General features: G+C 46.9%; 1 protein-coding gene, 1 long non-coding RNA gene and 1 pseudogene across 2 annotated transcripts; all 3 read left to right on the plus strand.

The window, feature by feature from the left end:
• Positions 1-1,341: 1,341 nt before the first annotated feature.
• LOC140741518 (homeobox protein Hox-A2-like) lies at positions 1,342-3,670 on the plus strand (annotated as a pseudogene).
• A 2,245-nt stretch (positions 3,671-5,915) lies between these two features.
• Positions 5,916-9,324, plus strand: LOC140741629 (uncharacterized). Its single transcript, XR_012102104.1, has 3 exons — positions 5,916-6,443; positions 6,585-7,134; positions 7,349-9,324. It is a non-coding gene; the product is annotated as an uncharacterized lncRNA (long non-coding RNA).
• Positions 9,325-16,127: 6,803 nt separating this feature from the next.
• Positions 16,128-20,079, plus strand: LOC140741519 (homeobox protein Hox-B1-like). Its single transcript, XM_073071810.1, is given in 3 exon segments — positions 16,128-17,696; positions 18,637-18,684; positions 18,687-20,079. Coding segments are annotated over 3 exon segments (924 nt in total). The 5' UTR covers positions 16,128-17,104; the 3' UTR covers positions 18,971-20,079.
• The last annotated feature ends 6,582 nt before the right edge of the window (positions 20,080-26,661 follow it).

A 26,661-nucleotide genomic window follows, 5' to 3' on the forward strand; every position in this document is an offset into this window, starting at 1 on the left:
CCAGGGGTTTTGCAAAAAAAAAATTAATAAATTCGCCCGTTTTGTTATTTATATAAGTCAGTGCTGGCGTCTTTGGGTTTAAAAATAAATGCTTTTCATCGCCCCCCTTTTTTTTTTCCCTTTAAGAAAGGATGGTGAGAAAGGAGAGGCTGCTCGACTTCCTGGCATTTGATATGGGAAGGCGAATTCTTCAGTGTGCTCTCAAACCGAAGCTGTCAAGCTGTTCTGTGGGCAAAGATTGATCGCGGCTGTCTTCAGTTCCTTGGGTTTATCTTTTTTTTTAAAAAAAGAGTGTCCATTGTAACACTAATGCCGGGTCACACTGAAATCGTTTCTGTATAATGTCCTCTCTTCACCTGATCATACATTCATTTTCAATAAACTTTTCTACTTTCAAACTTGGTTTTATTTTTTTTTAATGTTTTAAGAAAATCGTGCCAATCCAAACCCTTCCCTTTTTTAAAAAATAAAAGACACTTAAATCCATCTATTGGGTCGAGGGGGCAGGTGCGTGAATTGGGAAAACCGGCTCATAAACGGAAAGGGAAACTTGGGGGGGCTAGACGAGGAGGTGAAATTGGTTAAAATAGTTAACTCAACAGTTTATCGCCATTGGAAGCCTTATTCAGAGTTAAAAGCCAATACTTACCTGGGTTCAGAAAGCCCTTTCTGTGCTTTTGCAAAGCTACCACACAGCTACTAAATCCATCCGATAACGGGACAAGACACACTTTGTGACTTGAGTCTAATGATACTGATATTTAAGGGATGGACTTTTAGCTACTAGGCCTGCTGCAACTGCCTGGCCGATCCTGTGAAAGTTCCATTTTGTCACCGGCCCCTGTTGTCAAAACTTTGAAGATTAATGAGGTAGCCTGTTAATTACTCAAGTCGCCAGATTTTAGCTGCAAATCTTCTTCACTTGAATTGCAAAATACTGAGATGTAATTGGGAGAGATAACTGTCTCTCCCCCCCCCCCCACAAATAAAAAACGAACCCTCTCAATGTCCAATCTCCAAAATAAAATGACACGGCACAATTAAAAGTGGCGGTGTATAATTTAAAAATTCCGACTTGATAAAATAAAGTGGATTTTTTTTCTTCACTTTTTTTAATCAATTGCAGAGATAATGGTTCCTTTTCATTAGACACCAAATTGCCATTGGGTAACGCCAATCATGTGACAACGGATTCGGTCCAATTTCAATCTAGACCTCAGATTAATAGAGCCGGTCCCCATACGCCTTGTAATATCAGAGATGCAGAATTAAAGCCTGAAAATATATATATTTCACGACCTATAATATTCATAACTTTCTCCATTCGCCATTAAGAAGGCCATGAATTTCGAATTGGAGCGAGAGATTGGTTTCATTAACAGCCAGCCTTCGCTCGCCGAATGTCTGACGTCCTACCCCGCTGTCGCTGATACATTTCAAAGTTCATCAATCAAGAGCTCGACGCTTTCACACTCGACACTAATTCCTCCTCCTTTTGAGCAGACCATCCCGAGCCTGAATCCCAGCAGCAACCAGCCGCGGCCAAGTCTCGAAAAGCGGCCTCCGAATGGCCTTCTCTCATCTGCTGGCGCGGCCGACTTCCCGTGGATGAGAGAGAAAAAACCGGCGAGGAAGATCAACGAAGCCGCTCTGTCATTATCAGCACCAGTCCCCGGGTCGTCTCCGACGGCGGAGTCTCCGACAGGTCTGCCCACAGCCCACACATTTAAGTGATTATTTTAAAATCAACAATTCTGGTTTACAATAAGAAGTGTTTTAACTTATTGCTTTGGGAAAGGGTCAGGAACGTAGATGAAAACATTGCATACTGTAACTACAGGGGTTATAGCTGGCTGGTATATAAAATGCATTTAAAATTATCCGACACTTCCAGTGCTTAGCTTCCAGGAACAGCCTCTTTAAAGTTGAATACTGTGGTGTGTGTGTGTGTGTGTGTGTGTGTGTGTGTGTGTGTGTGTGTGTGTGTGTGTGTGTGTGTGTGTGTGTGTGTGTGTGTGTGTGTGTGTGTGTGTGTGTGTGTGTACGTGTTTAGAGGTTAAAAAAAAATGCACAGCTGTGTTTTGAGGTTCGTTATTTGGGCTCTCGGCGGCCATGTTGCCAAAACTCGAACCAGCTGCGGGAACTGGCGAGTAAGGGACGTGGGTTCGATACGCCGAATTGTCAGTGCGGGGATATTTAGAAAGATTTCTTTTTGCCCGCCGCTTGGGAAGATTGAAATATTTTTCACGGGGCTGCATTTCAATGGGTTTCTGTTTTTCTTTTGGTGGGGGGGGGGGGGTGGCGGGACAGAAAAAAAAAGGAAATAGCCGAAAACGGTTGGCGATGAATTGTTTTCAGTGTGGATGTTAAAAAAATTGTACTCCTCCTCAAACTCACACACACACACACACACACACACAGACACACACACATATACTCTCTCTCTCTTTCTCTTCCCTCTCTCTTGTCAGATGTTCACAGCGAGCAGGATAACTGTAACAGCGCACGGAGACTAAGGACCGCTTACACAAACACCCAGCTCTTGGAACTGGAGAAGGAATTTCACTTTAATAAGTATCTGTGCAGACCGCGGAGGGTGGAGATCGCTGCCTTGCTGGACCTGACCGAGAGGCAAGTTAAGGTCTGGTTCCAGAACCGGCGCATGAAACACAAGAGGCAGGCCCAGTACAAGGAAAACCAAAACGGCAGAGCAAGTTTCGCCCACGGCTCGTTGCCCGACGGCGAAGCCGAGGAGGCATCGCCTTATGACCCGCCGGTCGAGGCGTCGGGGGCTTGCCCGGAAAGCAAAAGCTGCGCCGATCAGGCGCGGAAAGAAGGCCAGAACTCGCTGAGCAAAGAACTCCAAAACCTGCAAGCCCTGACGGGGTGCGGCGGCGACGGTAAAGCGAGGAGGTCCTTTCTACCTAACGGCAGACAACGGTTTACCGGCAGGCCAGAATTCTGCGGCAGGTCTGGAAACCATCAGCCCGGAGGCCCTAGAGTTGGTCTCCCTCCCAGATTTAAACTTGTTCTGTTCGGATTCCTATCTGCCATTTTCTGATGGATTATCTCATAGTATGCAAGGTTCTATCGACAGTCCCGTGGATATCCCCGAGGAGAGTTATGACTTTTTCACGAGCACTGTCTGCACAATAGACTTGCAGCGCCTCGGTTACCAATGACTATTGGATAAATCGTAGGCCCGGTGTAGAAATTCAGCCTTGTTTTTTTTAAAAAAGTTATGTACACTGTTTCCTATTTTAAATAACAATAATGTGGAATATTTTTTTTAAAAAAACTCTGTGTGATATGGGATTGATCTCACAGTAATTAATTTATTCTTCAGACCTTGACCCGGAGTCTACAAGAATTACAGTCTTTATTGCACAGGTATTTAATTAAATCTAGTTTTATTCAGTTGCAGTTTCGTAAATTATGTTTAAAAAAAATATTGTAGATTCTCCGTTTCAATACTCAGGAAAACTTATATCCCAAGTTGTACTTATAAGCCAAGCTGCTTTATCTTTCTAGCTTCCGAGAGGATAACTGTGACGAGTTGCTTTATGTTTTAGAGGTAGCCTATTTATTGAAGATACTGAAATAGTGAATTTTAAATTATTTATTGTACATTATTTTCATAGTTTAAATAAAAAGCAACTTAATTATTTAATGGGTTTTCAGAATGTCTGTCCTTCAAGATGGCTGACCGTGTGCTTTGTTGGGAATGCTTTTGCAATGTGATTTACCTCAGTAATAACTATTACTGAAAATATTCGCCGTAACTTGAACCACCCCGCCCCCCCCCCCCTCAAAAAAAAAAACACAAAACTTGACTCGCAATATTTTGTTTTGGCTAAGGGATTATCCGATCACTGTGCGGTCACGGTGGACGTACAACTATCTCACCTTATACAGGGTATGATTAAGTGCCCTTTTCACCACTGTAAATGACTGACTGCGAGGCTCACTAAATATTCAGTCTCCTTTGTGCCTCTTAGCTCTGCCTTTTGAGTTGTCAGCTGACATGGTGCTATGTTGCCTTTACCCTTCAAGGTGCTTTGAGTTTGACAACCACGCCCCTTCCACCCCCCCCCCCACCCCACCCCCCACACCCCTTTCCAGAGCCCAAGCACTCCATGGTTAGTCAATCAACTCCCGGCACAGGTGCAAAGTTTACATTTCCAGCTATAGCCCTAAGGTTTCCAAACTGGCGTCTTCTGAAATATCGTTAAGTGATGCGGCAAATAAATATCCCCCAGAGCATGTTGAACGGCGAGGGGTTGCTACGGAGGGGCGGCGGGGGGGGGGGGTTTCGATGGACAGAGTGGCCGCCACTTATTTGTGCTCCGTAGTCGGCGAGTTGTTACATCGCGCTGCACGTTCGCCTCAAGTTACTTGAGATTTTTTTTTTAAAAAAGGAAAATAATAAAAAGGGGCCCAGCTCAGAAGTTTATTCGGAATCGGAAAGGGATGATGCCAAGAGTGGAGCGTAGGGTGGTGAGGGTGGGGGGGGGGGGGGGGGGGAGGAGCCTCGAGATGCATTCCACGTTGATCCACACGGATCCGCTTCTCGTCCCCCTCATGCCGAATGAACGAATTTCGAGGAGCCTTATAGAGAGGATATCTGATTCATGAAACTCTTTTCTTTTGTTATTACAATAAGTACACCCGGACTGTCGAGAAAGTGTGACTTTTTTTCTCTTTTCTATTTTTTCTATACTTAAATTATATATATATATATATATATATATATATATATATATACATATATACATACATAGACTTCTCCTTTCCTCAATCTTTGATGCATATCGTGAAGTCTATTTGAATATATATATATATATATATATATGTTTCTCTCTCTCTCTCTCTCTATATATATATATATATATATATATAGAGAGAGAGAGAGAGAGAGAGAGAGAGGGAGAGGGAGAGGGAGAGGGAGAGGGAGAGGGAGAGGAGAGAGAGAGAGAGAGAGAGAGAGAGAGAGAGAGAGAGAGAGAGAGAGAGAGAGAGAGAGAGAGAGAAAGTACCAAAGAGATAGAGCGTTAGATTTCGGCAAAATAGAAGAAGAGAAACGAATTTACCAAACATAAACACGGGGGGCGAAACTTGCCAGAAAATAACTACCGACATCGATCATTGGCTCTCTCTCTCTCTCTATTTTTTTTTAAAAAATTTCACAATTGTGCTCCACTTTTCCGGGGGCTCCCACCCGCCCTCGCGCCCCGCCAGGGGAGCCTTATTTACAAGATGTAATTTTTTTTAACTTAAACTCGTACATCATGCTGCTTTATGTATGAAGGAGGTCATTTCGAGAAATCAATCGCACTGACACGAAAATAAATCATATCACGCATTTGCCTAGTCATGGGTGTTTCCAAGCATAGGTAGCAATCTGCCGGTGACTTAGGAAACGCCTCACAGAAAAATGCTGTCGGTATACCGGAATCTCCAAATCCGGGGCAACTCACCGCAAAATGGCGCCGTGTCTGTGTGCGGGACACAAAACACTCACCGTTTACCGATTCTAGATTTCTTTTTCATACTTCAGTCTGCACAGAGCTGTCAGCGTCATTGCCCCCACGCGATGTTAAGGCCCTGTTATTAATTTTAATGCTTTAATAAGCCGCCTAATCCTGATTTATTTCGCTGTAAACTTTACGCCGCCGCCTCCACTGTTTGCCCGTTTTTTTTAAAGAAAAGGTTTTACGAATCGATCCTTAATAATTCACCACACATTTTAAATTAATTAATTTGTGCCTCTCACCCCTCCTCCCCCCCCCCCTCACCCCTCCCGTTAGCCCTTTAAATGGAGCCTGCAATTAGACTGGGGTTGTTGCTCGTTCTATAATACCAGGAAAGGCTCTTAATGTTTCTTCAACCGCGCTCCCTCCACAATGCGGAAAAAAAAAGTCACGACTCGGCGAGACAAAAACAGACAAATGTCAAGGAACAGGGAGAAAGCGAAATTAAAAAAAAGATGAAGAAAATAACACGGCAGAGGGAAAGCTAGATGCAGGCTGTGAATGACTTGGAAAGGAGAAAGCGAAGGGATTCGGGGCAGAGCGAAACTTACTGATGCAGGCACAGCCCCGCCGCATACAAAATGCCGGACGAACTCAGCAGGTCGGGCAGCATCTATGGAGGGAAATAAACAGTCGACGTTTCGGGCCAAAACCCCTCGTCAGCTCATACTGATACACGCAACACAGATAGACATAGACAAAATGGACAGCAATGGGGGGGGGGGGGGATGACAGAGGAAGGAAAGACTGGAGACACGGCCGCTGCAAACGAGAGAGGAAGAGTTACAGAAAGCAAATGGCGAATTATTTTCGCGTGTGCAGGAGGTATAGGAACCTTAGATCCCCCACAGCACCAGGTTCAGGGACAGTTACTAACCCTCATCTCTCAGGAAGAGGATACAGGAGCCTCAGGTCCCCACACCACCAGGTTCAGGAACAGTTATTACCCCTCAACCATCAGGAAGGAGGTACAGGAGCCTCAGGTCCCACACCACCAGGTTCAGGAACAGTTATTACCACTCAACCATCAGGAAGGAGATACAGGAGCCTCAGGTCCCACACCACCAGGTTCAGGAACAGTTATTACCCCTCAACCATCATGAAGGAGGTACAGGAGCCTCAGGCCCCACACCACCAGGTTCAGGAACAGTTATTACCCCTCAACCATCATGAAGGAGGTACAGGAGCCTCAGGCCCCCACACCACCAGGTTCAGGAACAGTTATTACCTCTCAACCATCAGGAAGGAGGTACAGGAGCATCAGGTCCCACACCACCAGGTTTAGGAACAATTATTACCCCATCAACTATTAGGAAGGAAGTACAGGAGCCTCAGGTCCCACACCACCAAGTTCAGGAACAATTATTACCCAATCAACCATCAGGAAGGAGGTACAGGAGCCTCAGGACCCACACCAGCAGATTCAGGAACAGTTATTACCCCTCAACCATCAGGAAACAGGTACGGGAGTCTCAGGACCCACACCAACAGATTCAGGAACAGTTATTACCCCCTCAACCATCAGGAAGGAGGTACAGGAGCCTCAGGACCCACACCACCAGGTTCAGGAACAGTTATTACCCCCTCAACCATCAGGAAGGAGGTACAGGAGTCTCAGGACCCACAACCACCAGGTTCAGGGACAGTTATTACCCCTCAACCATCAGGAAACAGGTACGGGAGTCTCAGGACCCACACCAACAGATTCAGGAACAGTTATTACCCCCTCAACCATCAGGAAGGAGGTACAGGAGCCTCAGGACCCACACCACCAGGTTCAGGAACAGTTATTACCCCCCTCAACCATCAGGAAGGAGGTACAGGAGTCTCAGGACCCACAACCACCAGGTTCAGGGACAGTTATTACCCCCTCAGCCATCAGAAAGGAGGTACAGGAGCCTTAGGACCCACACCACCCATGTTCAGGAAGTTATTACCCCTCAACCATCGGAAAGGAGGTACAGGAGCCTCAGGACCCACACCACCAGGTTCAGGAACAGTCATTACGCCTCCGCCATCAGGCTCCTGAACCAGCGTTGACAACTTCACTCACCTCAACTCCCAACTGACTCCACTGCCAACAGACTCACTCTCAAGAACTCTAAAACGCATCTTCCCAATATTATTTATTATTCGTTTACCTGGCATCATATTTCTCTCCCTCTCTTTGTCTCCCTCTCTCTCTCTCTCACTCTCTCTCCCCCTCTCTCTCTCTCTGTCTCTCTCCCTCTATCTCTCTCACTCACTCTCACTCTCCTTCTCTCTCACTCTCTCTCTCACTCTCTCACTCACTTACTCTCTCTCACTCTCTCTCTATCTCTCTCTATCTCTCTCATTCTCTCTCTCACTCACTCTCTCTCTCACTCTCTCTCACTCTCCCTCTCACTCTCTCTCTCGCTCTCTCACTCTCTCTATCTCACTCTCTCTCACTCACTCTCACTCTCTGTCTATCTCTCTTTCTATCTCTCATTCTCTCATTCACTCTCTCTCACTCACTCCCTCTCTCTCCCCCCTCTCTCTCTCTCCCTCTCTCTCTCTCACTCACTCTCGTTCACTCTCTCTCTCTCTCTTTCCGTTTGCAGTATTTGTCGTCTTTCGCACATCGGTTGTTTGTGCGCAGTTATATATTTTATTTTCCAGTGATTCAGTTGCGCTTCTTTGCGTTCGATGAGAATGCCCGCAAGAAATATGAATCTCAGGGCAGTATGTGATGACGTTCTGTGCACTTGACAATAGATTTACTTTGAACTTTGCGCTCAGTGGAATCCGAGGGCCTGGGACTCTCGCAAGTCCCAGCATCCACGCCGTGGCAAAGTAATGTGTTCCAACCCCGCCGCATGACAGTTTAATTGAGTAGAAATTCCTTTAACGTACGTGTGCAAACCTTGACGTGTTATCAATACAAATCTCTAACGAGCGCCTCTTTACATAGCATAATGACCAGTAAAACTTGCTTCACGTCCAGGGAAACACGCCAGTGACAATTACAAATCAATTCGACACCCACAGAACGGGAATAAATGGGAACTAGCCACTCCATCCTTGAAGACATAAAGCGTATCCTTTTCTTCACCCCCCCACCCCCCCCGCTCCTCCTCCTTGTCAATTTCTGATCAATTTCATAAATTTAAAATCAATCGTTCAGACATATTTTCTCCATGTTCTCTGACTGGCTTGGAAACCAGGCAGTCAATAAAGGAGGTGCTGGAATACAACCTAGCTTATTTTTTTAAAATCTACCAATGCGATGGGAGAGCTTAACAATTAAACACCAGATGCCAACAGTAAAGCCAAATTCTAGTTAGTGATTTTGCACAGTACTAGTCTCTAAATTAGACTTTCGAAAGCCTTGGTTTAAAGTGAATCTCGTTTCGAGAAGCCGGTCTGGCGTTCACACAAAACTATACAGATCACGCCCATACTGAAGGACGCCTATCCCGTACTCATATTGCCGATTTCGCTGATGGCGAATGGAACACGACAGTCGATATCTCGTTCCCCCCCCCCCCCCCCGATATTTTTTATATCTCCCACACATCGCCTCACTTCCCACTACAGAGAAAGGGGAAGTGCTAGCCGCCGCCACTGTATTGCTCCACATATGTTGTCCCATCAGTCCTTACAACATGGACACCCGCTGTTAGCAGACACGTCGCCATGGCAACCGAAGTGCATGATGGTTCAGTTTGGAAACAACGTTTTACAGCAAATTTTAGGACCAGCCGCCGAGTGTCCTTAACGGTGCTGGGCCGTGAGCTTCTCGCTATTATCTTCTTTTAAAACACACACACACACACACCACACACACACACACACACACACACACACACACACACACACACACACACACACACACCACACACACACACACACACACACCCCTATCATCTCCTTAGCCCATTCTTCATCGGAATCCCCAAGTCCCTTCAGGATCTGTTCTTCCTCTCAATTTAATAGCTGTTGGAACCCAAGTTTGGCGTTACTCAAATGTCTGATCTCCATTCACTTGTCTATCTTCCATTTTCAAGATTGCCCTACGTTGCCCAGAACTTCGACACTCTACCCTTTTCCCCCCTATTTGAAAACTTCCCTCTCCTAAGAGATCGATTTCGGGAGTCTTTGAACGCAATAGTTCATTCAGGATTTGACACTTGATTGTGGTTGTAAGCACGGGAAGAAAGCAGCGATAGGGGATTTGTTCAACGGGGACATCAATACAATGGTTACCTCTGCTCTGTGATTAGATTCACGCCACCTTATCGTTCACTGAATAGAACAGATGGGAGCTCGTGGTACCTCAGACGTGAGTGCCCCCCTTAAGTCGGCATTAGGGAATCAAGTGCAACACACACACACACACACACACACACACACACACACACACACACACACACACACACACACTACACACACACACACACACACACACGCACAAGCACACACACACACGTACTCTTATAATGAAACCTCTTATAATTGAGAATTAAAAAAAAGACTCGGGTAACATCTGGGTCTATCCTTGTAATTCAACTGCTACAGCCCAGGTAACAGCCTCATGAATCTTTTCATCTCCCTCCCAGCTTAATGACAACTTCCTAGAGCTAGGTGACCAGAACTGCACACAAATTGCCAACTGTGGCCTTGCGACATCTTGTACAATTGAAGCATGAGGTTCTTTTTGTGCATAGTCTCAATTCTTTGTGAGTGAACTGGATGATCTGACGTGGGCATTGATCAGGCTGAGATCAAAGGATTTGTTGCAATCGCTTTGCTGAACGGCTTCGACTTTTAAGAAAGGGATCGACGGCAAAGTTTCTGTCTTCTCACTCGGAGAAGATAAACAAAGATCAGTAAGGGCGATTCTAAACGCTCACTCTCTGGGAAACGAAACGACTCTTGCTTATTACAGGTATATAATATTCCGTGAGTGTTCAAGATCGGCCTTATAGGTGGTTCGGAGACCTGTCACCTGGAATCAGCCTGGAGTCCGCGTAATAACCTTTGAACATGATCCCCCTCGCATTCCACGGGAGACAGATCTCATTCCGAACACATGCCCTGCGTCAGAAACGCTGGAGATTCTGCAGCGGATGGGAACCCAGACTGACGCACTCACTGGAAATGCTGGAGGAACTCAGCAGGCCGGGCAGCATCTATGCAGAGGAGTAAACAGCCGGCGTTTCGGGCCGAGAGCCTTCATCTGTTCTGGAAAGGACGGGAGGTGGTGATCATGGTGGGGAGAAGTGACTCTGAGCCTGGCGTTCCCCTTCTCCCTTTCCGCTCTCGATGAGAAGTCTCGGCCCGAAACGTCGACTCTCCTCTCCATAGACGCTGCCCGACCTGCTGAGTTTCCCCCCAGCGTGTTTTGTTTTTTTAATTCGGCGCGTGTTTCTCAGTGTTCTGAACTCCCTGGCGCTGCCATTCCCGGAGGGTAGGAGGAGGGTCCCGAAGGAGGAGGGTCGGGCAACGGGCCGAGCAACCGCGCCCCCCCCCCCGCCCCCCGCTACGGAAACGGCAACAGCAGCTCCGCACAGCTGGTCCCTGGGAGAGGACGCATCCTCGGGGATGGAGGACTGCATCTGGGAAACCCGCCCCAGGAGAGGGGACTAGCTCTCGTCGGCCTGTGCCCCGGTCGGGGCGAAGGGCCAAACTGGGTAGGCAAGTCCTCGGCGCCATGACCAGTTACAACAGCAAGGTTCGCCTCGTTTGGATTCATCACAGGTTTCTTTACCGCAGTGCCACCGGATAGAATGCAAGGCAAAGGCAGGCAAAATCAGAAAAAATATATAAAACCAGTTGGGTTCTGTTCAAAGAGAAGACAGTTCTGCAACAAGGTCTGAGGCACCCGGACAGACACGAGCAAGGGATGCTCTGCGGATGCTGGAAATCCGAGCAAAACACACACACACAGACACACACTCTCACTCACACACACACTGATTCACACACACTCACACACACACACACACTCTCACTCACACACACACTCACACAGACACACACACACTCTCACTCACACACACACTCAGTCACACACTCACACACACAGACTCACACACACACTCACACACACACTCACACACTCTCACACACACACACACTGACTCACACATACACACAGACTCACACACACACACACTCACTCACACACACACTGATTCACACACACTCACACAGACACACACACACACTCTCACTCACACACACACTCAGTCACACACACACTGACTCACACACACAGACTCACACACACACTCACACACACACTCACACACTCACACACACACACTGACTCACACACACACAGACTCTCACACACACAGTCACACACACACACACACTCTCACACACACACTCACACACACACACTCTCACTCACACACACACTCACTCACACACACTCACTCACTCACACTCACACACACTCACACGCACACACTCATACACACTCTCACACACACTCACAAACACACACTCTCACTCACACACACACTCAGTCACACTCATACACACTCACTCACTCACACACCACACACACACACACACACACACACACACACTCAGTCACACACTCACACACACAGACTCACACACACACTCACACACACACTCACACACTCTCACACACACACACACTGACTCACACATACACACAGACTCACACACACACACACTCACTCACACACACACTGATTCACACACACTCACACAGACACACACACACACTCTCACTCACACACACACTCAGTCACACACACACTGACTCACACACACAGACTCACACACACACTCACACACACACTCACACACACACACTGACTCACACACACACACAGACTCTCACACACACAGTCACACACACACACTCACAAACACACACTCTCACTCACACACACACTCAGTCACACTCATACACACTCACTCACTCACACACACACACACACACACACACACACACACACACTCTCACTCACACACACACTCAGTCACACTCATACACACTCACTCACTCACACACACACACACACACACACACACACACACACACACACTCACAAACACACACTCTCACTCACACACACACTCAGTCACACTCATACACACTCACTCACTCACACACACACACACACACACACACACACACACACACTCACAAACACACACTCTCACTCACACACACACTCAGTCACACTCATACACACTCACTCACTCACACACTCACACACACACACTGACTCACACACACACACAGACTCTCACACACACAGTCACACACACACACTCACAAACACACACTCTCACTCACACACACACTCAGTCACACTCATACACACTCACTCACTCACACACACACACACACACACACACACACACACACACACACACACACACACACACACACACACACACACACACACACAATGCTGGAGGAACTCAGCGCACCAGGTGGCGTCTATGGAGAGGAATACCCAGTCGACGTTTCAGGCCCGAAACTCTTCGGCCGGATTCCTTTCCTCCCCGGCTGAGTCCCTCCAGCACTTTGTGCGTGTAGGCGCACATATATAGTTCGGGTGCCCAAGACTTCGGCCCCCAGTACTGCGCACTATGCCTTCCCCCCCCCCCCACCAAAATAACCTTTAGCGCCGCTGGGCTGATGCAGAATCTTTCACGCCACTGAGCCAAGCGCTCGCATCTCCGTTTCACATCCACCTTCCTAATTTAAGTGATGCACGGTACTGTGCGGGACACGCCGGCCCTGCCAAAGATGGTGTCAAGTTGGTGATTCCAGTCGCTAACTATGCCGCTCAATAACATAACCCGACGCCATGTGAAAATAATATTCATTTCTGTCAAGCTGGCCCTTTCCACTTACACGGGGCTTACTATGGAAATCGGAGGTTTATTAAGTAATTCACGTCAGTACGGTTACTTTCCAATGATTAATGAAATGTCTCTCATTCCAGGTTCAGCCCTTTAGAACGGAGACGTCGGAGGGAGCAGGTCTGTTCTGCCGAAAGGCGGGGAAAGGGCAGCCACACAGCCACCTTCCACTGGTTTTGGGTATCTTTGCCAGCACAGAAGTTTCGGCCGTCAAAGCAAAGGCCCTTTATCCGACTAGCACTGGCCCGATAGGACACCGCGCACACGCAGCTGATAGATAAAGAAAGGCATTTGTGGCGCTCTCTGATAATCCCGTGCCAGAGGGTTTTAGATTATTAGATCGTCGAAGCTCCGGCATTTGGGAGACGCTTGGGATATTGAAAAACTTTTGCAAAGTACTTATGTATCCAATCTCAAGACTTTTTTTTTGGAGGTTGGTGGGGTGGGGGGGGGGGCTCGCCATTTCGTAATCGAGTTGGCGCAGGGGCTGTTCGTCGCTTCAATTCTTGATGAAGGGCCTCGGCCTGAAACGTCGACGTGTGTGTGTGTGTGTGTGTGTGTGTGTGTGTGTGTGTGTGTGTGTGTGTGTGTGTGTGTGTGTGAGTGTGTGTGAGTGTGTGTGTGCGTTTGTGTCTGTGTGTGTGTGTCTGTGTGTGTGTGTGTGTGTGAGTGTGTGTGTGTCTGTGTGTGTGAGAGAGTGTGTGTGGTGTGTGTGCGTGTGTGTGTGTCTGTGTGTGTGTGTGAGTGTGTGTGTGTGAGTGTGTGTGTGTGTGTGTGAGTGTGTGTGTGAGTGTGTGTGTGTGCGTCTGTGTGTGTGTGAGAGTGTGTGTGTGTGTGCGTGTGTGCGTTTGTGTCTGTGTGTGTGTGTCTGTGTGTGCGTGTGTGTGTGTGTGTCTGTGTGTGTGTGTGTGAGTGTGTGTGTGTGTGTGAGAGAGTGTGTGTGTGTGTGTGTGTGCGTCTGTGTGTGTGTGTGAGTGTGTGTGTGTGCGCGCGTGTGTGCGTTTGTGTCTGTGTGTGTGTGTCTGTGTGTGCGCGTGTGTGTGTGTGTGTCTGTGTGTGTGTGTGTGTGTGTGTGTGTGTGTGTGTGTGTGTGTGTGTGTGTGTGTGTGTGAGAGTGTGTGTGTGTGTGTGTGTGCGCGCGCGCGCGCGCCCACGTGCTCTGGATTTCCAATTTCTCATCGCCAATCCACCTTTCTCACACGCCCGTTCTCCAGTCGGGACCTCTCAGCGTCTCTTCCCAAATCGCTCGGATCGCGAATTCTTGTTCTCATTTCCCCAAATCTGAAACTACCAACACCCCGCACCCCCCCCGCCCCAGCCACCCACCGTCCCATTTCACGTTTTTATGAACCTTCCATCGTATCCATTCAATCACTTCCTTTTCCCCTCCGTGGCCTACAGGGATCTGCACCCGTGCCCTTCGCCCTACTTTCCTGCTCTCTCCCCCCCCCCCCACACACACTTCTTTTTCCCTCTGCACTCTACCCCTTTCTCCTTGTCGTCCTCACTACACCACCTCCCCACCTCCCCCCCACCCCCCCCCCCCCCAACTCCGCCGCGCCAGCTCCTCCAGGGAAGTACACAGTGAGCAGTTACAAAATGCAGCTGACATTATACATTTAAATTGCCGGCTGCCAGTACTGCCTATGACATATGGATCCAGCGTCTGAATGAGTGAAGTCTAAAATAATGTTTCTTGAATTCGGTGACAGTGATAAGGTATCATTATGTAGAACATATAAAGCACTCCGTGAACCTAGCAGATGGCGGGCGACGAGCATCTTCGAAGTGTGGGCGCAACAGTGACAAATCTCATACTGTACAATTAATCTTTTTTTCTGTTAACTGAGTAAATTAGTATAATTGTAGGCCCCGGGCTTCCAGCTAATCACTACTAAACTGTGTGTATATATGTGATAACCCAAAATGTAAAGGGGGCGGTGGGGGGGGGGGGTGGGGGTGGAACCGTCTTATTATGTCAAACGTATTAAATGTGCGTAAATGTTAAGATGATAACAGATACACCCCGACAGCTAACGAAACTCCCGACTGTGAAGGGACACTTGCGTGAGATACCTTCAACTCCGCCGAAATATGAATAATCACCACTCACTTTGTCAGGGCGTTCTTCTTCCTTTAGTTAAAGCGGGTTTGCTGACTTAAGTGAAAAAAAAATATGCATCTCGGAAACTTTGAGCAAAGAAGTATTAATGATGCACGACGCAATTTACTCCTAAAATTCACCACCACCACCACCCTTCACTACTATTGTACGGTGGGGGGGGGCGGGGGGGGGGGAGAAAAAACTTCGGGGCCGCGTGTTAGAAAGAAATATATATCACCCGCTGAGAAAATGGGATGATTGATTTTACCAGTAGTCCTGTCAACACTACAACTAGTACAGGTACTAATAAACTCTATAAGAAAGCTAAGGTTGCGTCAGATGGTTATTTTAAAGTTTTTTAAAAAAAAAAGTTCCTTTAAGATTCAAAATCGCGACATCTATTCAACTCACAATACTGATTTATCGCCTTATTGATTAACTGATTGGACACACCGCACTTTCAAGCCAATCATTTCTCCATGGCAGAAATGTGCTTCTTAAATGTACATCATCTTTGTTTTAACGCTGCAATGGGGCTGAATTTTCAAATGATGATGGGTGGGGGTGGGGGTGGTGGTGGGGGGGACGATGAAAAACAAAATCCAATCGGATTGACATCATATATTTAAATGTTTTGCCGTTCAGTGAATTGGCCCCATGTTTTCTTCACTGCAGGAACATAAATGCCAATATGGTTATGTTTTATTATGCAACATTTCTAAATTTAACTCGGGATTTTATGACTTTTTAGCAGATCCCAACGAATTACAAAATTGGGACATAAAAACGGTGATTAAGTAACATTTGTTATCAGCCCTTTAATCAAAAATCCACGAGGAACATTACCTTTCTAAAAAAAAATCATACGTACATCTCGTAGCCTTTAATACACAACAGCGTTCACTCAAAGAACATCGCAATTCATTAGAACGAATTATTGAGTTTATGACCCTCCCCCATTCAACTGGCTTGAATTTCTTTATTAATTTCCACCTACCTCTGACTTACAAACGGCGTAACCAGAATATTTAACATTTTTCAACCTGCGCATTAACAAAAAAAAATAATAACGCCGGCGCCCCACCATTCATTAGACAAAGTCCCTGGCAATTATTTCAATTAAGCGATAAAATATATATTGCATCACCTACTTGAGCTCTCCTCTGCCCGTCTGAGATAGTATATGACCAGGTTTTGCGGGCAGCTGTTGTTTTCGGTTTGACCAAATCTTTTTAAACACTTTAAAGACAATCTTGAATAATTCCAACTTTCTCCCCCCCCCATCTCCTTTTTTTTTTGAAGGCCGATTTGACATTTCTGTGTTACTATCAGATTGATGCGGATAACTTTGATTGAAAGCTTTTGTGATGTAAATGTCAGACCGATGATTGATCACCCCATGCAGTTCACTAACATCAGGAGGTCTCTTGCCATTGGTGGCTTTGGGGTCACGTGAGTGTCCTCCTGAGTGATATCGTTTGATTGCTGGCGAACCATGGAGGAAGTTTGCCGGGTGACATAGTGCTTGGGGGTTTTCAGGGGCAGGGGAGGAAGAATCCTGAACAGGTTGGCCGTCCATCACTAGCAGATGGACAATGCGAGGATGAACTCTTTCTTAGAGTACGCAATTTGTAATCGTGGGACAAGCGCCTACTCATCCAAGGGTTACCACCATTCAGAACAAGGGGTAACATCTTTCGCTCCGTGTGCAGATAACGTTGACAATTATAATGGTGATGGACGATTCTTAGCAGGAGGAAACGCACACAACACACCTCAGCATCAGCACCAGCCAGCGAGTTATTTGCACCATTCCGACCTGCCGAATCCATATACTAGCCCAGGCCCCAACAACTACACGGCGCAATCTTGCAACCCCGGCTACAACCACCATTACTTTTTCACCCAGGAGTCGGACGGGGCGTACTTTCAAACCTCGGGGTACACGGGCACGATAGGGGCTGCTATCAATCCGCTTTCCGGCGCTTACTGTGGCGCCGCGGGGCCGGGACAGTACCAGCACTCTTACGGCCCAGAGCAACAGGGCTTGGCGTTTGGAACTTATGCTAATCTCTCGCCATCTCAAGAGGGAGAGAAAGAACGCACCTGCGCCTCAGATTCATCCTCTTCGGGCCAAACGTTTGACTGGATGAAAGTAAGAAGAAACCCGCCCAAAACAGGTTAGTCTAAGAGCCTTTCTTTACCTGTAAGTAAACTCGAGGGACTGTGACTAACCCACCCATTCGAAAAATGGTCCAACTTTCGCCATTTCATTCCCCAACCATTTCAAATCTTTAATGCCAAGTATTTTGAGCGGAATAATAAAAACCCACTTTGCCCTCCCGGTTAACGCAGGGTGTTTATTCCAATCGCTTTGTCATGACCCCGCTTGCCCCTCCCCCTTCCGTGAATCAATTGGACGAGAGAGAGAGAGAGAGAAAAATGAAAGATGAAGCGGCGGCGTGACTCGCGAGTTTATGGAACTGGGGGTGAAAATGGCAGCTCGTGCGGAAGGCGGTACCGGGGCTTGTCGTGTGATGCCTCTTCTTGGATTTCCACCCGGTGAAACGTGATCTCGAGAAATAAATCACCAAGTTATTATTTAATCGGCGTGTTTCACTTGGAGTTGGGTTTTGTTGACCTCACTGTTAACAGCTGGTCCAACATTTACTTAAGGAGCCTCCAGTAGCGTTGGCTGGGGGGGGGGGGGGGGAGGGGGATTTTTTTTTTTGTTTTCTCAATTATTGTCAGGTTAAGTTTTGAGCCTTCTTGAACCCAGTCTAAAAATCCTCACGCTCTTTTATTGTTTGCTCTCCTTCCTGCTCCTATCAAGTTCTGGGCCATTAAGTGCTTTAAGTTGTTAGTTGCTGACGGATGTGTGTGTGTGTGTGTGTGTGTGTGTGTGTGTGTGTGTGTGTGTGTGTGTGTGTGTGTGTGTGTGTGTGTGTGTGTGTGTGTGAGAGAGAGAGAGAGAGTGTGTGTGTGTGTGTGTTGAGGGGTGCTGGGGTAGGAAGTGGAATCGCTCACCTTGACTCGCTCTAATTGTTCTCCCCTTGGAATTTTTTTTTAAATTTCCCCCCCCCCCACCCCACCACCCCACCACCCCACCCTACCCACCAGCCAAAATCGCCGATTATGGACTAGCCGGGCAGGCGAGCACGATCCGAACCACTTCACCACGAAGCAACTGACCGAGCTGGAGAAGGAATTCCACTTTAACAAGTACCTAACCCGCGCGAGGAGAGTGGAGATCGCGGCCACGCTCCAGCTCAACGAGACCCAGGTCAAGATCTGGTTCCAGAATCGCAGGATGAAGCAGAAGAAGCGAGAGAAAGAAGGGTTCGCCCCCACTTTCCCGGTTTCCTCTGGCGGCGACGGATCGGACAAGTCAACCACCACGTCGCCGTCCACGTCGCCCAGATCCTCGACTTGGGAGAACATCCACCCTTCTTAGCTCTCTGCCTTCCGAACCATAAACAACACCAAAGGGGAACATGACTTAAATCCTTCCTTGTAGCTCAGTAACAATAATTGCCTTTCTTCAAGCTTGTATTAAACTCAGGGAAACTTCCAAAAAAAAAAAGAGAGAGAGAATATGCCAAGATTGCACTTTCCACCTGTCTACGATATTTCCTAATATCACGATATTTTGTAAATCACGTATTTCGATACCGACAGTTTTTTTTTCATATTGTCTAACCGGCTCTGAATATATATATATATTTTTTGATGTGGTTTTGGTCACCCATCTGAAGTTGTCATTAACTTTGCAAGGAGCGGTGATTCACCGAGTCCTACTCTGCATACCTAGATATTTTTACCCGGTCTGCTTTGTATTTAAGGTTCAGGTCTTCAAACGGAATTGTTTGTATATATCGGAGAGAGAGAGAGAGAGAGAGAATACACCTTTACTCTGCGGCGAGAAGTCTGTTTTAAGAGATTTTGCGTTTGCACTACTAATACTGTAACAGGGTTCCCCGTTTAACAAACCAAACGTTCACGTTAGGCTTCAGAAAGCAATAAATACGGGGAGGAACTGACCGAAAGCGTACCAGGTGCATGTCGAGCGTTAACGGACAAATACCAGTCTCCCCCCCTCCACTCCGGTGCCATTTTATGTTCTCACTGACTTTCGGTCAAACTTTGATGGCGTCTTTAACTCTGGGCTAGGCCCTTCGTCGAGAACGGAACCCAATCTGTGGCACCAAGTGGCCATTTCAATTGGTCCCCAGCATTTTTGGGAGCGGGGGTGGGGGGGGGCTGCTATCATGGCGGGGAGAGCTGCCCCCGAAGCTAGATGCCTCCTCTTTTTTTTAAAACAAGAAACGGGGTGGCAACGTGCACCCGCGAAGATTCTCCCACAGCTGGGCTGTACGATTCGTTACTCAATAATGATAGCCGGAGGGCATCCGTGGGGAGGCCGACAGCTCTGGTCCGGTGAGGATGCCCTGATTTGCCGCTGCTTATCAGTTTGCAAGTCAGCTCAACATGTTCAAAATACTTTTTTTTAAAAAACCCCAAATGTTTAGCTACCTCATTCCAATAAAATCGATTTGATTATTACATCGCTACCCCCGCCTGGTTGTTTTCATTGCATTCCGGGCGTTCTGTCTGCACACAAAGCACTTTTTATGGGGTGGATCTTTGGTCTACGATTAAACCATAATATCAAAGACAATCCGATGTCTTTCTCTCTCTCTCTCTCTCTCTCTCTCTCTCTCTCTCTCTCTCTCTCTCTCTCTCTCTCTCTCTCTCTCTCTCTCTCTCTCTCTCTCTCTCTCTCTCTCTCTCTCTCTCTCTCTCTCTCCCTCCCCCTCTCTAGCGTTGCACTTTACCCCTCTACCTTCCAATCTGCAGCGAGTCTGCAGGCAACCAGTTCACACAACGAGATTACAAGATGATTGCTTTCAGCAACAGAAATTGATCCTATTAGGAAACAAACTCATTAGAAATCAAACACGTCTTTTAAAATATAGGGTATATTAAGATAAACGTCTCACGGAAAAGCAAACTCAGACCCCCCCCCCCCCACCAAACCGCCTGTGCACGTGACTAAAATGTTTAATTTAGCCCTGCCCGGTAACTCTGGAAGCGGAGGGGAAGTAAATCTTGTTGGTGAATGACATTAAACATATACCCCCTTTGCCACGTCTTTAAAATAAACCTTAGAGGCGAAGCGAGGAATGCAACTCAACACTCCGGATGCACCAGTGACCTTTTTACCTCTGAGCGCCTCTGGGATTAACAAACAAGTCAATAAAAAGCGGGGCCGGAGGAGGATGACAGCATTGTCCACCTCAGGTGGGAACTCTCAGCGCTATCGCTGTGAGGGGCAAGTAGTAGGTGGTGGGGGGGGGGGGGGGTGGTGGTGTGAAAAATTCGGATAGATCTGGTTTACAATTAAATACTATAAATCAGGGCGCGTTTTAAAGGTAATCTAGAATATATATCATTTTTTTAAACCTCTCAGTTTTACTGTTCAAATATGGGGCATGCATTCTAGAAGAGACAGATGCATGCGTGTATATCTACTGAATAATGTATAGCTATGCAAACACATATATGTTGCATATACATTAGAGAGAGGGAGATTATATATTCGCAGGCACAGGCCCTTCGGCCCGTTACGTCTGTGCCGACTATGATGTCGAATCGTAGAAGTCCTATCTACCGTCACCTAGGATCGGTTCTTCCATCCCCACCGATAAGGGGAACCACACGCCCCGTCAGGGGTGAGCACATTCTGACCAAATGGACAGAGATCAAGAGATCTGCGGCAAATTTGAAAGTGCCGATGTATAATAATTCGATTTAACAACCAATTTAATCCCCAACGCCAATGATCTGTGGTTATAATTATATAATGGTTAGAATATATATATATATAGATGTGTGTGTGTGTGTGTGTGTGTGTGTGTGTGTGTGTGTGTGTGTGTGCGCGTTCAACTGGTGAAGATATGTGCAGAGTCCCATTCGTTATCAGCTTCCCTTTCCCTCGGGCTCAGACGTGCTCGTCCGTTATTTTGGTTTGCAAGAGGCCCTCGCGTCTCCACAGGGGTCACAGGAGAACAGCAGCACGGAAGCAGGCCCTCGGCCCATCTAGTCCATGCCGACGCACCACTTGAACTGCCTACTCCCGTCGACCTGCGGGTTCGGTGATAGCGGACAGGACGCATGCGTGCACAGATTTAGAAACGTTGGACAGTTATTCAACATCCACACACCCACACACACACACACACACACCGACACACACACACACACACACACACACACACACACACACACACACACACACACACTCACACTCACACACACACTCTCACACACACACACACTCACACACACACACTCTCACACACACACACGCACGCACACACACTCACACACACTCACACACACACACTCACACCCACACACTCACACACACTCACACACACATTCACACACGCACGCACACACACACTCACACACACACACTCTCACACACACACACACGCACTCACACATACACACACTCACACACACACTCACACACTCTCACACACTCACTCTCACACACACACTCTCACACACACACTCACACACACACTCACACACACACTCACACACACACACACACTCACACACACACTCACTCACACTCACTATAACACACACTCATATACTATAACACACACGATAACACACACATATGCTATACAAACACGCACATATACACACACACAAATAGATAATATACATACACACATATACTATACATAACGCACACATACACAAACACAGTGCTCTTTTCACATTTCTACTTTAAAGTGTCAAACTTCAGAGAAATTCCAACAGTGCTGCCATCGCCTTCAATTAGCTATTCTGTTCTTTATGCAGAGAATGGGTGCAAGATATTTACTCTTCGAGAAATAGCTTGTGTGTGTGTGTGTGTGTGTGTGTGTGTGTGTGTGTGTGTGTGTGTGTGTGTGTGTGTGTGTGTGTGCGTGTGTTTAAGTGGGGGGAGAGAGAGAAAGAGAAAGAGTGAGAGAGAGATGAGGGTGGGGAAGGGAAGTTAGTAATCCCAGAGTGTGTTTTTTTTTTGAAAACTGTGGAAATGATTTTGTTTCCCTTCTGGATGTCGTTCAAGTATATCGGCTTCGGGAAGAGCACATGTTGCCGTTTTGTAAACTGAGGAAGAAATGATTAAGCCTTAAACTGGGCAGAACACTTCCGAGAATAGACAAAAGTTGTGTAACTTTTTTTTTCCCCCAAACACAGGAAGAAATGTTCAATGTGAAATCGTTTGTCTCCACCAGCCATTCTCATTCCAATGCTTGTTGACCTTTTAATGTATGTTTAGGAATAGGAACACACTTCGACCCGACCAGTATCCTGTTCACAACCTTATGCGTGAACAATGCATATCAATGGCAGCTCCGTGCCGGGGAACAGTGATCGAACCAAGGCATGCTCTCTGGTTTGCCTTGTGATCCCGTCCACAACAAAGACACGTACAGCTTCCACTGAAGTAGGGCAGATTGTTCCCGGGGCATATTTGCAAACAGCCGGCCATCTCCGTTGCCACACCGTAAGCACGCGTGGAATCTATCGCAACGTGCCAGAGGGAACTCGGCAGGCCAGGCAGCATCTGTGCAAAAGGGGTAAACAGTCGACCCTTTTTCGGGCCGAGACCCGTCTCGGAGTGGGATCTCAGTGGCTGCCCATTTCAATTCCGTTTCCTATTCCTATTCTGATACATCAGTCCATGGCCTTCTCTATTGTCATGATAAGGCCTCACTAAGGATGGAAGAGCAATGTTTTATATTCCATCTGGGTAGCCTCCACCCTGATGGCATGAACATTGATTTCTTGAACTTCCAGTAATGCCCCCCCACCCCTTCACCATTCCCCATTCCCATTTCCTCTCTCACCTTATCTCCTTACCTGCCCATGACCTTCCTCTGGTACCCCCCCCTCCTTTTCTTTCTTCCATGGCTTTCTGTCCTCTTCTTTCAGATTCCCCCTTCTCCAGCCCTGCATCTTCTTCACCAATCAACTTCCCAGCTCTTTACTTCATTCCTCCCCCTCTTGGTTTCACCTCTCACTTTGTGGTTCTTCCTCCCCTCCCCTCACTTTCTTACTCGGACTCCTTATCTTTTTTTCCAGTCCTGATGATGAGTCTTGGACTGAAATGTCTACTTTACTTTTTCCCACAGATGCTGCCTGGCCTGCTGAGTTCCTCCGGCATTTTGTCTGTGTTGCTGGGGATTCCCAGCATCTTCGGATTTTCTCCTGCTGGGATATTCCCGTCTGCTCATCCCACCACGCGAATTTCCTGTTAACAGCTTCTAATTTCTACTGCCTTCCACGTCAACGTTTTTTTAAAAAAATTCCATTTATTTAAACCCCCCCCCCCTCTCACAGCGAGGTCTTTGGTGAATATATACCCGGGTGACAGAAGCAAAAAAAAGTTTTGAGAATTGGTGAACGGTAAAAGTTTGGCCAGCTTCAAAGTTCAAAGTAAGTTTATTATTAGAGTATATAAATGTTACCGTGTGCCACCATTTCTCGCGGGCATTCACTGTAGATGCTAAAAAAAAACATCAAACTTGCAAAATAAAATAATTAAATAATTAATTAGATAATTGAGAGTAAGGGAGATTCAAACAAGAGGACACGAGTTGAGACGTAGATACGAGGGGGAATTTCTTTACTCAGAGAGTGGTAGCTGTGTGGAACGAGCTTCCAGTAGAAGTGGTAGAGGCAGGTTCGGTGTTGTCATTTAAAGCAAACTTGGATAGGTATATGGACAGGAAAGGAATGGAGGGTTATGGGCTGAGTGCGGGTCAGTGGGACTAGGTGAGAGTAAGGCGTTCGGCACGGACTGAAGGGCCGAGATGGCCTGTTTCCGTGCTGTAATTGTTAAATAGTTATATAATTAGGTCGATAAATAAATAGGTCAATAAATATTACTGAGGACATGAGTTGTGGACTTGTTGAAAATGAGTCCAATCTTAGCCGCAAACACGAGGAAATCTGCAGATGCCGGAAATTCAAGCAACACGCACAAAATGCCGGTGGAGCGCAGCGGGCCCGGCGGCATCTGTAGGGACAGTGCTTCTCCCTATAGATGCTGCCTGGCCTGCTGTGTAACACCGGCATTTTGTGCGTGTTGCCATACTTCAGTGCTACCGCGAGTGAAGTTTCCACTCTGGCTCAGGAGCCTGGTGGTTAAGGGGTAATTTCTCGCCTTGCGCCCCCTCCCAGGTAAATGTATAAACCAGCAGCTGGCCGCGGGAGCTGAGAAAACTAGGAGCGAGTGGAGGGAGGGCTCCGGCTCCGATGTCCTTTGTTCTTGGTGGCTGCAGTGGATTCAAAAAAAAAGAGAGAAAGAAAGGTAATTTCAAAGGGACCAACTCAGGTCCGGAGCGAACAGAGAGAATAGCCATCTGCTCCTGACGAGTATGTGCTAATTGCGCTTGTCTTGTGGGGGCTTTCACCCACCCTATGTGATGCCTTTTGATGTAAAGGAAACCAGGCCCTTAAACTTTATCCCGGCTCCTTTGAACTCCCGGCAGAGCTTTGTCATTCGCCTTTCGCCGTTTGCGAGCTCGGGCGCTGCACCGGCTGCGACTTCACGCGTTTTAAGAATCAAATGTTCGACCTGGGAGAGGATGTATATATATATATATATATATATATATATATTTATATAAATGCGGCTCTTGTAAAACCCAACTTGCGAAGAGGGAGAAAAGTTGAAACTGTCTTTAAGCTTCAGCACAACCTCTGTGGACTCGCTCTTGCTGTGGACTGTGCTCGACCGCATCTCAGATCTTCTGCACCGACATCAAGATCTTTACATATGTATCTGTCTTACTTAAGTTTAGATTTCACGCCGCCGCCCAGTTATTATTGTGTAAATGTATCTTCTTAGAAGTGAGTTCCGCTGTGCTTGTGGTTACAGCGTTGGCAGCCGAAGCGGGGTTGTTATCACTGGCGCATGTCGTAAAGTTTGCTGTTTTGCGGCAGCAATATGGTACAGTAGTACAATACATTAAAAAAATCTATAAATTACATTTATATATAAATGTACACATATACACTCTCTCTAATATATAAATGTATGTACACACACATAGATGTATATACATATGTGTAATACATACACATATACTCTCGCACATGAACACTACCTCACTATTCTTTTGCTATCTATCTATCTATCTATCTATCTATCTATCTATCTATCTATCTATCTATCTATCTATCTATCTATCTATCTGTCTGTCTAGATGGATAGATATCTATAGATATCTATAGATAGATAGATAGATAGATAGATAGATAGATAGATAGATAGATAGATAGATAGATAGATAGATAGATAAATAGATAGATAGATAGATAGCAAAAGAATAGTGAGGTGGTGTTCCTGAGTTGGTTCATCGTCCATACCGAAATCCGATGGCGGAGGGGGAGCTCTCGACATTTATTGCTAATGCATCATTGTTGTTTCTGGGTGTGTGTGTGTGTGTGTGTGTGTGTGTGTGTGTGTGTGTGTGTGTGTGTGTGTGTGTGTGTGTGTGTGTGTGTGTGTGTGTGTGTGTGTGTGTGTGTGTTGTGTATTTGCACGATTTGTTACGATTTGTTGCCTGCTGCACTCGGGTCGGGCGGTCCGCCCCTGGCTCGCTGATGGCTTATTATCCGGTGGATTGGTTGAGCATGCCCGCAAGAAAACGAGTCCTGGGGCTGTATGCCGGTGGCGACGCGTGTGTGCCCTGATAATACAGTTTACTTTGAACTTTTGAAGAAGCTGTTGAGTGCGTGTCTTCAGTATCAGGGAGGGGAGCGGGGACAAGGAGATGACAGCAATCAGGAAGTTTGGCGTGAATGCACTCAAACTTGATTTTTTTTTAAAAAAAACACCGATTCCTTTCACGGCCCAGTTTTCGTTCGGGACTGTTTCATTCCGAGCAACCCGAGTGAGTAACGTCAGGGAACTGAATAGGCAAGATAAATAAAATTGAGAATAACCTTTGTTTCTGTTTGACCTGCAGGAAATACAAGGAATAGCGGAGTTAGTCTGCACAGTTCCGCGGACACCAGCATTGCCGCTACCCAGCTAATGCACGATTGACCTCATCACAACAAGTCAAG

This window comes from Hemitrygon akajei, chromosome 18, assembly GCF_048418815.1.
Source record: "Hemitrygon akajei chromosome 18, sHemAka1.3, whole genome shotgun sequence".
NCBI lineage: Eukaryota > Metazoa > Chordata > Chondrichthyes > Myliobatiformes > Dasyatidae > Hemitrygon > Hemitrygon akajei.